Source organism: Rhamphochromis longiceps, linkage group LG10 (assembly GCF_057381845.1).
Source record: "Rhamphochromis longiceps isolate RC_006_pf linkage group LG10, R_longiceps_female_GT1.1, whole genome shotgun sequence".
Taxonomy (NCBI): Eukaryota; Metazoa; Chordata; class Actinopteri; order Cichliformes; family Cichlidae; genus Rhamphochromis; species Rhamphochromis longiceps.
In genome coordinates this window covers 20206097-20219685 of record NC_140566.1, presented here as the reverse complement: position 1 = coordinate 20219685, position 13589 = coordinate 20206097, and the positions used below count along the sequence as shown (strand labels likewise).

The 13589-nt window shown below is 38.3% G+C and overlaps 2 protein-coding genes across 2 annotated transcripts; one reads left to right on the top strand and one right to left on the bottom strand.

Annotated features, from left to right (window-relative positions):
- The first annotated feature begins 3590 nt into the window (after positions 1–3590).
- LOC146660776 (olfactory receptor 2AT4-like) lies at positions 3591–4748 on the top strand. The gene is made up of 2 exons (XM_085421609.1): positions 3591–3614; positions 3726–4748. Exon 2 carries the CDS (start codon positions 3768–3770, stop codon positions 4746–4748), a length of 981 nt encoding a protein of 326 aa, XP_085277735.1. The 5' UTR covers positions 3591–3614; positions 3726–3767.
- A 6077-nt stretch (positions 4749–10825) lies between these two features.
- LOC146660775 (olfactory receptor 8G17-like) lies at positions 10826–11839 on the bottom strand. Its single transcript, XM_085421608.1, has one exon. The coding sequence runs from the start codon at positions 11834–11836 to the stop codon at positions 10826–10828; it is 1011 nt and encodes a 336-aa protein (XP_085277734.1). The 5' UTR covers positions 11837–11839.
- Between the last annotated feature and the right edge of the window lie 1750 nt (positions 11840–13589).

Genomic DNA, 13589 nt, shown 5'->3' with positions numbered 1-13589 from the left:
ATAAGTAGCATTGTGATAAATTATGGAACTTTAAATGTGAATATTGAAGTTTTAAAATTTGGATTAATTTGAAAGTTTTTTTATGAACCAATCAGGATTTCACATCTGTTATTTCAATAAGGAGAGCTTGTTAGAAGGAGATTTACACATAAGCTTCATTTAATTTAACTAGACTAATTTTGTGACTAAACTAACTAACTGTCACATCATAAGTAACACTCCATATGTATACAATGGTTAAAATAAGTATTGAACTTGTCACCATTTTCTAAATATATTTCTAAATATATTTATTTATTTATTGACATGACATTCTCAGCAGATGTCAGGAAAACCCATCCAGTCCACACATGCAAATTAATCAAACCACAGATGTCCATAAAATATGTGTAATTAGTTAGAAATGACACAGTACTGAACACATGACACGATACTGAACACATGACGAAAGGGAGGTGCAAAAAAACCTGACACCAGCTGTAATCTATCAGTGATTAGTAAGCAATCCTGCCACTTTGTGCAAATTAATGTCAGCTGGTTCAGTCCCAACTGATGCTACACAAGAAACATCTCATCATGGGTAAAACCAATGAGTCCTTGACCCTTGCAACCTTATTGCACCAAAAGATACAGATGGCACTGGCTACAAAAGAATTTCTAAACTACTGAAGGTTCCAGCGAGCATTGTTGGAGCCATAATCCGGAAGTGGAAAGAACACAATTTCTCCATAAACCAGCCACGACCAAGTGCTCACCGAAAGATTTCACACAGAGGAGTGAAAAAAATCAGCAGGTACAATTGTGTCAAAGAAAACAATGGCCTATATGCACACTCATGACACAAGATTCCATTACTAAAGAAAAAGCATGTTGCAGGTGCTTTTTCAGTTTGCTGAACAACATTTGGACAAGCCTGTAAAAGAATGGGAGGATATAGTCTGGTCAGATTAAACAAAAATTGAACTCTTTGGATGCCATAATAAACACTATGTTTGGTGGAGAAAAGGCAGCACATATCACCCCAAAAACATCATACTAATTGTGAAGTTTGAAGGTGAAATTTGGAGGTGGGAAAATCATGGTGTTGGGCTGTGGCACTGGAACACGACACATTACTGAAGGAAGGATGAATGGAAAAATGTAACGAGACATTCTTTATAAAAATCTGCTGCCTTCTATCAGGATGATTAAGATGAAACATAAGTGGAAGCTTCAGCAAGACAATGAACCTAAGCGGACAGCCAGGGGACCTCTCTGTTTGTTTTAGAGACAGAAAACAAAGCTGCTAGAATGGCCAAGCCAATCACCTGACCTGAATTCAACTGAAAATATGGAGAGAACTAAAGGTCAGAGTTCTTAGGAGGCAACCTTCAGAATTTGAAGACTGTTTGTGTAGAAGAATGGGCCAAAATCACAGCCGAGCAATGCATGGGACTAGTTTCTCCATACAGAAGGCGTCTAAAAGCTGTCATTGTCCACAAAGGCTTCTGTATGACGTATTAAAGAAATTTCAGTTAGCGTGTTCAGTACATTTTCCCTTTGTCATTACTCATTATTGCAAATAATTTAAGGAAATCTATGGTTTTTGTTGCTTTGCATGTGTGGATGAGATGAGTTGTTACTGACATCTGCTGAGAATTCCATGTCAACAGCACCTTTAGCAATATATTTACTTGGAAAATTGTTGATGTATATATATTTCGCCAATCTCCAAGCTTCTCTGGGTTCTGGAATATTTATATATTCAGAGAGCACTTAACCGTTTTTATTTACCAAACATCCATCCATCCATCCATTCGCTTCCACTTATCCTTTTCAGGGTCGCGGGGGGCGCTGGAGCCTATCCCAGCTGTCATAGGGCGAGAGGCGGGGTACACCCTGGACAGGTCGCCAGTCTGTCGCAGGGCTAACACACAGGGACAGACAACCATTCGCACTCACATTCATTCACACATTCACACCTAGTGACAATTTGCATTATCCAATTAACCTATCCCCACAAGCTGCATGTCTTTGGACGGTGGGAGGAAGCCGGAGTACCCGGAGGGAACCCACGCAAACACGGGGAGAACATGCAAACTCCACACAGAATCTGCACAATTAAAGTTTGGTTTCATTTTTAATAAAATTGTGACCTGCATTTTAATTGCGTTCCTTGTTTTTAAGTATGAGTAGTAAGCAAATTTGAGTTATATTTACTTCATGTCCTATTTAAGTGAAGTATTATTCAGTTTTGACGTTAAATGAACAACAGCTCTGAGTTAGGTGAAGGTGGAGGAGGTGGTTGAAGAGTACAGGTCGAAGAGGAGCTTGTTGATGAAAAAAGATTAAATTTCATGAGTAAATCAGTGTGTTCGGTCAGAAGGCTGAGTGTACAGTGCTTTAGTGCTAAAGTCACTGGAAATATTGGCTGAAATACAGAGACCCCATGAGTTCTTTTAACTTTGGCCAGGCCTGGCAGTTGAACAGGCCTCAGGGAGTGTAGCTTTACATAGTTCTTCTTTTCACATGTTTTTTTCCCCCCAAAAGACTAATAAACTGCATTTCTTTCAGCATCCCATTTGGACATATATTTTTTACACTTCACTCAGTAATTCATACAAACCAAGTTGCTTCTCCACTGGTTTGTATCCTGCTCCACTGCAGTATGAATGTCTGTGAATGTTAGATAGAAAACACTTACATAGGAAAAGAACAGAAAAAAATGCTTGTATGAATCAGTGAATGAGACAACTTGTATAAAATCACTCTGAGCACTCAGAGTAGAAAGAACCAGCATAAGAACCAGTCTATTTACCAAGTTTATAAAAAGGAAATTCAGATTTCATTCCACATATTCCTTATTTAGCACTCCTACAGATTCAATACATACAGACTTCTATGATTTTATCATCTCTAGTACCGTACCGAACCCTGTTACTAGTATTAGCATTTTCCATAGAATTATGTCTTAATTACTTAGAAACTGCTTCCCTGTAGACTTATTCATAGTGCTATTTCTCATAGAACGACATCACATATATAATATTATACTATAGTATATAGTAAAATATTACGTACATATATAAACACAGGATAGTGCAAGAGCCTCCTTAACATCCGTTTTCATTCAATATATTCAGACTTTCATTCTACATATACGTATATTATATTCCTCGTCAAACAAGAGGAGAAAAGCAACAAATAGTTTGTCCATTTTGTAAAACTCTGACATTTGTTAAATAAACAAGGTTGTTTGGACTAATGTTAAGAAACTTTCCTTGGCTTTTTTGTCAAAGAAACATTATTCCCATGTTTACAACCTCAATAATATTTCAGCAACTCCCCAACTTGGTCAGACACATTTTAAAATGAGTCCTGTGAGACGCTTCAACTTAGAAAACATTAAAACATTAATTAGAATGAGTTTGTTTTGAGGAAAAGAAAAGTTGGTGATCAAAGTAAGCCACAGTTCTCTCTCTATGGATCAAATTAGTGCAAATAATTGGGTACAGTTGTAAGCATCGCCTCATGAGATCTGTGTAGAAATACTGTATATATTTCGCTGTAAAGAGGTCAGACATGCAGCCACATGCTTGCAGCCTGTGCTGTCCAATCCTTTCAGAAAACATCAGGTGAGCTGCATTCACTCCTTTAACACATGCATGACTTCAAATGTGCTCACTAAACTGCCATGTGAATTGTACCTGTAATTTAACGTAACAATATGATTTTCTGTTCCTTAGACTATTAAGGTAGTCCTCAAACACAGGTGGTGGAGTTCAACTATGATTTTTCAAAGGGCTGTTTTAAACAGCTCTGCTATCATTCATCCTCCAGGTTTCTATATCATTGGATTTGAGACATTTCCTTTCATCAGTGTCTACTTTATCTTCCTGGTGTTTGTTTATGGTGTTACAGTGCTGTTTAACATTTTGGTGATTTATGTCATTGCTTCTACTCGTCGTTTGCACACTCCAAAATTTTTGGCTGTTGTCAACCTTGCAGTTATTGATCTGTTTCTTAACACTTGTACCATTCCCAGCATGATAAAAATATTTCTCATCAAAAACAACTTCATTCCATTTAACTTGTGTTTGCTACAGATGTATGTTTATTATGTGTTTGTATCTTTGGAGTCATTTGCTCTTGCTATACTTGCCTATGACCGGTTAATTGCAATATGTTTCCCTCTGCGTCAAAACTCCATCAACACTGTGAGAAGCATGTGCTGTATTGTCAGCGTATCGTGGATTATTAATATGGGAATAACAGCTTTTGCAACAGGTATAATGACTCGACTCTCTTTTTGCAGGTCTGTGAGAGTGTTCAGCTATTTCTGTGACTATGCACCTGTGTTTCGGCTTGCCTGTAATGATAACACAATGCAGTGGTTTGCAGCTTCCTTTTTCAGTATTTTGTTACTTTTTTTCCCCTTTACTTTCATTTTTCTGTCTTATGTCAGCATCCTGATCACAGTGTTCAGGATGAAATCTGTGGACAGTCGGGTGAAAGCTTTGGCCACGTGTGCTGAGCATCTCATTCTTGTTGCTATATTTTACATTCCTCTTATTGTTATTTTCACAGTTGGTTTTTTTCTGGGTGTTGTTAATCCAGATCAGCGGGTTCTGAGTCTGTCGCTGGCCTCATGCATCCCACCTTGTATCAATCCTGTTGTATATTCTTTGAAAACCAAAGATATAAAAACCAGAGCACTGACACTGTTCAGAACTAAAGTTAAAACTAAACTAACTAAAGTTAATGCATAAAATAACAATCAATTCTAAATCAGTCTTTGTAGAGCTTGTAGAGTCTGCTGTTGCTGGATATTAGCTCTGCCTTAACTTTAGTAGATTATAGGATTCTGCAATGATGGTCTACTGTCAACTCCTTTTTCCCGTGAGTCTTCAAACTCCTCCATAACAACAATATGTCTCAAACATGTGCTTTGTTTTCTTCTGCAGGAGACATGTTACAGATGTATATGATATAAAATTAAAACATTTTAAATACTACAGTAGTTATAATAGTTGAAATAGTTGAAAATAAATATCCTACAATTGTAAATGTGCACAAATTATAGTATGTAAACTTACTCCGCATTAAAAAAAATAAAATGTACACTTCTCCCCAATTCATCTAACTAAGCATCATTGTCCAAATTAATCAATCATTAACACATGATCTGTTTCAGTGTTTCATTCAAACTCGAGTGTCGTACTTACAAATGTAACAAAATTTACGTTTTTTTTAGATAAAGTAAGTTTGATCAATTAGTTAGCTGAGTATTAATTTCAGCTAACATATTTAAGTGTACTACAGAGCATTAAAACACATTACTTCAAAAGTTGCTTTAAATTGTAAATTGAGTATCATTCTACGGATGTCTTTGGCTAGAGTTTAGGGTGGCCTTGTATACATTACACAGCACAGTGGTGGACTGTATCTTTGCTTTGTGTTAATTATTATTTTTCGTCCCCTTTCTTTCATTATGCTAGGTTCATGGTGAAATATTTGGACAGACAAGTGAAGCGTCTTGATGCATTCTCAATCATCCAGCAAAGTAAATCTCCAAAAGTTGATTCTGTTCATCTGGACGTAGCGTTTTGTGGGAGAAATGTTTCGTCACTCATCCAAGTGACTTCTTCAGTCTCAGCTGACTGCAGTTTTCCCCAAATCTTATAAACAGTACATTTGCATAATGACTGAAACCAGCCCACTGAAGGAACAATGGGCTGGGAGGTCAGTTCCTTAATCATAATTATGCAAATTCTCATGACCATTGAACAACAACCACTGACCAAAACCTGCTGATCAAAGACCACTGATCATTGGCCATGAGTACCATTCACAGAGAGTTGGGGAATGGCTGCAATCACAGCATTGTAAGATGGTGAAAGATGTACCCTTAGGCCCCCTCCTCGATTCAGAGATGGTCTTTCCCTTTTCACGTAAATGGCCTCCTTGACTCCGCGCTCAAACCAGTGTTCCTCCCTGTCCAGGATGTGTACATCCTCATCATTGAAAGAGTGTTCACTGGCCTGTAGGTGTAAATAGACTGCAGAGTCCTGGCCTGACGAGGTAGCTCTTCTGTGTTGTGCCATCCGCTTCGCCAGAGGTTGTTTGGTTTCCCCGATGTATAAATCCTGGCAATCCTCCTAGCACTTAACAGCATACACTGTTGTTACATACATACTGTTGTATGTTACTCTGTTTGTGTCGGGGGACCTGATCCTTGGGGTGGACCAATTTTTTGGCGCAGCGTGTTTTGGGGTTTAAAAGCCACAGAGACCCGGTGTTTAGAAAAAATGTGTCTCAACTGCTTCGATACTCCTGACACATACGGATCACTACAGGTTTTTGCTTGGGCAGCCGTTGTCCTTCTCTCCTGGATCGGCTGGAGTTTTCTTTAGATGCCTTTCCAGCTTTGACAAAAGTCCAGCTGGAATAACCACATTTACTCAGGGCCTTCTTGATGTGCTGTTCTTCTGCCTCCCTGGCCGCTGTGTCAGTGGGGATGGTGTTCGCTCTGTGTTGTAGCGTCCTGATGACACCCAGTTTGTGCTCCAGTGGATAATGAGAGTCAAACCTTAAATACTGATCCGTATGTGTAGGTTTACGGTACACATCAGCTTTTAGATGTCCCCCATTACTGATGGAAATCTCACAGTCTAAGAAGGCTAACCTTCCACTTTCATATTCTCCCTGGTGAATTTGATGTGTCGGTCCACCGAGTTAATGTGATCCGTACAATGTAGTACGTCCTGAGATTTGATTTTCACCCAGGAGAATGAAGAAGTTACTTGGATGAGTGACGAAACGTTTCTCCCACAAAACGCTACATCCAGATGAACAGAATCAACTTTTGGAGAGAGACAAGTGAAACCTTTGGATACATTTATTCTCACATTTTGAGAGTCTTTAACAAGTTTAACAAGCTAAAAGCTGGGACTGTGACAGGTTGAGAAATATTCCCAAAAGGGACATGTGCGCAACCCCTGTGAATATGGGATGAGTCAAAAGTAGCATAGATGGTAAGAGGATTAAGTTTTACTTTCAATAAACCATAAGTAATCATGTCTTAGGTAAAACAGGGCAGGATAATTTGTGAGGATAGGTCTTCTTCCTCTTAAAATGTGTCTTGTAAAACCTAGTGTACAATCTTCCTACCCTCTTATACATGATTTAAAAATTCATTTATGAACTCTAAAAAGAGCTGTTTGATATCATTTGGCATAAACACTCATTATGAGAGAATTCTAGTCCTGGATTAAACTGTCCCGTGCCACACTGTGAACTCATGGTATTACAAATTGGACCCATTACACAATTTTTATTTGCTTATATATATATATGGGGCGATCGTGGCTCAAGAGTTGGGAGTTCGCCTTGTAATCGGAAGGTTGCCGGTTCGAGCCCCGGCTTGGACAATCTCGGTCATTGTGTCCTTGGGCAAGACACTTCACCCGTTGCCTACTGGTGGTGGTCAGAGGGCCCGGTGGCACCAGTGTCCGGCAGCCTTGCTTCTGTCAGTGCGCCCCAGGGTGGCTGTGGCTACAATGTAGCTTGCCATCACCAGTGTGTGAATGGGTGGATGACTGGATATGTAAAGCGCTTTGGGGTCCTTAGGGACTAGTAAAGCGCTATATAAATACAGGCCATTTACCATATACACTCAACAAAAATATAAACGCAACACCTTTGTTACTGCCCCCCATGGGATGGACGTAGAGACCTAAAATTCATTCCAGATACACAATATATATGTGTATCATATATATAACCATCCCTCCCAAACAGTGGTCACAAATCAGTCCAAATGTGTGGTAGTGGGCACATCTGCTATATTGAGATAATCCATCCCACCTCACAGGTGTGCCACATCAGGATGCTGATCTGACATCATGAGTAGTGCACAGGTGTACCTCAGACTGCCCACAACAAAAGGCCACCCTGGAATGTGCAGTTTTGTCTCACAGCAAAATGCCACAGATGCCACAAGCAATGAGGGAGCGTGCAATTGGCATGCTGACAGCAGGAATGTCAACCAGATCTGTCGCCCGTGCATTGAATGTTCATTTCTCAACCATAAGCCGTCTCCACAGGCGTTTCAGAGAATATGGCAGCACATCCAACCGGCCTCACAACCGCAGACCTCGTGTAACCACACCAGCCCAGGACCTCCACATCCAGCAGGTTCACCTCCAAGATCGTCTGAGACCAGCCACCCAGACAGCTGCTGGAACAATTGGTTTGCACAACCAAACAATTTCTGCACAAACTGTCAGAAACCGTCTCAGGGACGCTCAACTGCATGCCCGTCGTCCTCATCGGGGTCTTGACCTGACTCCAGCTCGTTGCCGTAACAGACTTGTGTGGGCAAATGCTCACATTCGATGGCGTCTGGCACGTTGGAGAGGTGTGCGCTTCACGGATGAATCATGGTTCACATTGTTCAGGGCAGATGGCAGCTGAGAAGGTCCCAGTTCTTGCATGGCCAGCATACTCACCGGACATGTCACCCATTGAGCATGTTCGGGATGTGCTTGACCGGCGTATACGACAGCGTGTACCAGTTCCCACGAATATCCAACAACCTCGCACAGCCATTGAAGTGGAGTGGACCAACATTCCACAGGCCACAATTGACAATCTGATAGACTCCATGCGACGATGTGTTGCACTGCATGAGGCAAATGGTGGTCACACCAGATACTGACCGGTTCTGGGTCCCCAGACCCCCAATAGCGCAAAAAACTGCACATTCCAGGGTGGCCTTTTGTTGTGGGCAGTCTGAGGTACACCTGTGCACTACTCATGATGTCAGATCAGCATCCTGATGTAGCACACCTGTGAGGTGGGATGGATTATCTCAATATAGCAGATGTGCCCACTACCACACATTTGGACTGATTTGTGACCACTGTTTGGGAGGGATGGTTATATTGTGTATCTGGAATGAATTTTAGGTCTCTACGTCCATCCCATGGGGAATGGGAGCAGTAACAAAGGTGTTGCGTTTATATTTTTGTTGAGTGTATATAAAATAAATCTACACTCATTATGTAATATTAGCATATCATTCTGTAATGTCTGTCACCATTTTTTTCAGGTCATCAGGAATAACTTAAACATGGGTATCAAAACATACACTTCAAACAGTGTGCCATTTGTTCTGTACTCTTCTGTATACAATTATATCAGCACATTATGCTGTAGTTCACGATTCACATGATGCAGTGAAAGACAGTAATCCTGGTATTATGATGAGAGCGTGCCCTCTAGTGGATTTATGTGTACAGTGCAGGGTTTCATGAGTTACGCTGGTAAATTTGAAATTGCAACAATCCCTGAAAGGTAAGTTTGATTAATTACGTTATGTATCAATATTTTATGTATCAATAAACTTCTTTTAAGATTTAGATTCATTAGCAGATTGCTGACCGATCTACAATAGAGTCTGTAAAGTAGAGTCTTTATTTAGAATTTTACAGAGTATGCACTTCACATATTGCATTTAGTTTCCTGTGAAAAAACAGCACCACAGTGTTGATGTGATGGACAAAAAATGTGACAGAATATGCCAATCAGTAGAGGTTTGCCATAGAAGACCACTAAATGCACAGACCAAGAACTAAAGGCAAGCTTCCTACAAATTTATCTTAAGTAGAGAGAAAAAAATTCAATATTAAAAATGTGTTTGAGTTTTTTTTAATATTTAATACAGTTAAGTACAATTTCAAACCACTAGATGGTGGCAGAAACATTGTGAAACAGTGAACAGCTGATTGTAAGTAGAACAGTCAAAGTTTATTATCGCACCCACACTGCTACTTCTCAGTCTGCACCTTAACCTTGTCAGATCTCCTGTTGAAGAATGGTGGTTTGCTGCTATGCTCTATATTTACCTCTTTATTTGCTCTGATTAGTTTTCCACACCACTCGTGGTGAGCAACTTGTCTGGTCTGTCTTGTCTGTCCCCACACACACCAAACTTCAATATTTTGTGAATGAACCCATTTTAGAAACATTTATGAACTATGAAACGATGGGATACTTAGAGTCACTGCAAGGTTTTCCAACAGCAATAATGCATTCAGGAGTCAGCAGAGAAAAAGCCATTCCCCCAAACAGTCACAATACAGAGACAACACAGGAAGACATAATTATATATATATATACATATATGGGTGTGTGTGTGTGTAGAGAGAAAGAGAGGAAATATATACAATATGTATAATAATAATACTCAAGTTTTCAAGACATTTTATTTCTATCCCGTACTCTCCACTGATGTAACATAACTACTCCTCCTGCATAATCCTGATTAAAAAATGTTGTAGCCTTTCGTCTTGCTGCAGTGCCCCAATTTTTAGATCAAAATATTTTCAGTTCCCCACTACAACTTTCCTCCTCCCCATACACCTACATAATGACACTTAAACACTTCTTCTTCTTTAAATGTTTTATTTTGAAAACTTTAATCAATGCTAAAATACAACCTCACGTCAAGAATGTTACAAAAATATTTTTTGTATTTTAAAACAACTTTTGTGTTCTAAAGTATTTTCAGTATACATGTTCATGTAGTCACATAAAAAAAATAAGCAGATAATCTGTTGGACACAGTCAAATAAATTTTTATTGATTTTTCTTCCTATTCTTTAATACAAAGGCCATAGAATGAGCGCTGCAAATGTTTCTCATAGTTTTCCATATTTAAATTGTATTTACAATGGATTACGCAACAACTGGAATAATGTATGACTATTCCATTGTGTTTTTTATGAGTACTTTAACTGTAATATGTTTTGAACACAAGACTTTATTCTACTCTAACAATCTTTTATGATTTAATACAGCAGTGATTACTAGGTCTTGTTTTTGCTTTCATGCAATTGAGATAAGTTCTTTTGCAAAGCTTCTTGACTGCAATCATCACTTCTTCTGTCTTCAGAGCATATATAATAGGATCGAGCAAAGCTGGTATGGTGTGTGTCAATGTGGAATTTATCATTCTGGCATTAGGATGGATGTAGGAGGCCCTTGTTGCTATGTTAGTGATTCCAATTGGCAAGAAGAAAATGACCACAAGGATCAGGTGAGAGGTACAAGTTTTTAATGCTCTGATTCGTTCCTTTCTTGACGTAGTCCTGCTCAGTGCAATGAAAATACAGACATATGTGGCTATAATGAATATAAGAGGAATGATGATGAGTATAGTGATAAGTGCAGATGCCATGTTGTAATTTAAAGATGTATCATTACAAGCCAGACGATAAACTGGTCCGTGATCACAGAAAAAGCTGTTAACCACCAAAGATCTACAGAATGAGAGACGATTAACAAGCCCAACCATGGTTGCTATTACACTCACTAAAAAAATCCATACAAACAGCAGAATTGCAGTAATTGATTGTTCAGTCACAATACTATGATACCTTAAAGGGAAACAAATGGCTATAAGTCTGTCATATGCCATAGTAACAAGTGTCCATGACTGCACACTTGCAAAGAAAATAACAAAGAACATATAACTTAAACAGGCGTCATAGAGGATGTATCTCCTGTCAAACAGAAACGTATCTAAGACTTTTGGGATGAGAGCTGTGCTCCCACACAAATCTGTCAAAGCCATGTTGAACACAATCATGTATTTAGGAGTATGAAGAGTCTTCACCAGCCAAATAACTGAGAGAAGAAAACCATTACCCAAAACAGTCATGATGTAGACAAAACACAGGAAGGCATAGTAATATCTAATATGAGGGATATTGGAAAACCCACTGAGATCAAATTTTGCAGGCCGAACAAATGTGTTATTAAACATGGTAGTGGTTTTATCTTCTGTTCCCATTGCAAATATTTCTTTCCCTAAACATAAAAAGAGCAGAATATAACAAACCATAATGAGTTACTTCACTGTTGCTGTGGAAAAAACTAAACTCACCCGAGACTCTGTCAAGTGTGCAGTGCAATAAAGTGGATTGTACTGTGAGAGATGTGTTATTTATATTTCACCTCTATCACAGCGTGGAAATAGAAATTCAGGTGGGTGTGTCACATTGTCATGAATTAATTTGGAATATTTTTCAGTGTGAACCTGTTAGAATTTATGTCATTTAATTGTTTATTATTGTAAATAGAGCAGTGAATCATTAATGAAAAATTATTCAAATTTTTAAAAATAACACAACTAAACACTGTAAATAGTAGATACATTTAAGTCACTTAAAACTGCGATGTCGTTTTTCTAAAAAAGCTAACTTTGAGTTGAAGCTACCAGAGCTGTTAATATTTATTATTATTTTAGAATAATATACAGATTTAAATTCCAAGGCAGACTAAGATTTACATGTTTACTTCACATGTTTTTTGTATATTTGTATACTCCAACTGAATACTTGAGTAGGGAGGCAAAGAAAACATTTTTCAAAAGAAAGGAACTGAGAAACTACATATTCATACACACATATGTACTCATATTTAGTGTATCAAATCAAATCAAAACAATTTTCTATAGCACATTTTAAAAACAACAGTGTTGACCAAAATGGTTCACAATCAGCCAAAAAGAGAATGAAAAGTTAAAAAACAAAGCATTTACAAACTAAACAGACCAACAAACAACACAAGTGACAAACATAAAAAGCGAAAGGATGCTTAGAACTCAAGTTACACTGCTGGAAATACTTTATTTTGATGCAAATGCTGGGTTTTTTTTTCGTTTTGTTTCTTTTTGTTTGGTTTTTTTTTTTGTTTGTTTTTTTTTGCAAATTTGCATTATAACATTTATCTTCATTTTTGCTGCAGTACATAAAAATAGGTGTATCTTAAAAATAAAACTATGAAGACACTCAAAATAAGTTTCCTGTAGTTGGAAACTATTTTGTTCAACTTTTTTGTATATTTACAGTTTTGAGGGATAAACCTCTTAAATTTCTCTAACTAGAAATATATGTAAAAGACAAAACAAAAATGATTTTCAATTTTTTGTAGTTTATTGCACTTTTTTGCAATTTATGTAGTTACTATGGATTAATTGCATACATATTATTAAAATTTGGGCTATAACGTTGTATTGATATGTAGCAACTTGAAATGCTCCCAAAAAAAGCACTAATGTATGCAAAAATATATAGATAAGCTCTGGCGGACTTGGTTCTATGGTAGGTCTTAAAGGGTTAATCAACCAAAGACCAAGAAAGACTTTTAATTTATTTGAAACCCTGATGCTTAGCCTTGTCTGATTTTGTGAGTTTTTTATATTTAAGTCATTTTTTGCACATACGGTGTGCTACCTCCCCAATAAATCTGCAGCTGTGGTTTGGAAAGGACTCATCCTGCCCCCTGTGTACAGTCCCAGCCACACTCAAGCACATCTTGGTTTCTTTTGTCTGGTTGGGAGCTGACACAGTCTGTGAGGTGATGGGGTTTTGGGGAGGTAATGTGAGAAGAGAAGCTGCAGAGAGGCGTGTAAGACTGCGACTCTGCTTCCTTGTCCCAACTCTGGATAGTCATGTTTTGGGGGGTTTAATAAATTTAGCCAGATTTCTAGAAATGAGAGCTGCTCCATCCAAAGTGGGATGGATGCCATCTCTCCAGGTTTT

Coding starts and splice junctions, on each gene's coding strand:
- LOC146660776 (XM_085421609.1), top strand. CDS start 3,768: ATGATTTTTCAAAGGGCTGTTTTAAACAGCTCTGCTATCATTCATCCT.
- LOC146660775 (XM_085421608.1), bottom strand. CDS start 11,836: ATGGGAACAGAAGATAAAACCACTACCATGTTTAATAACACATTTGTT.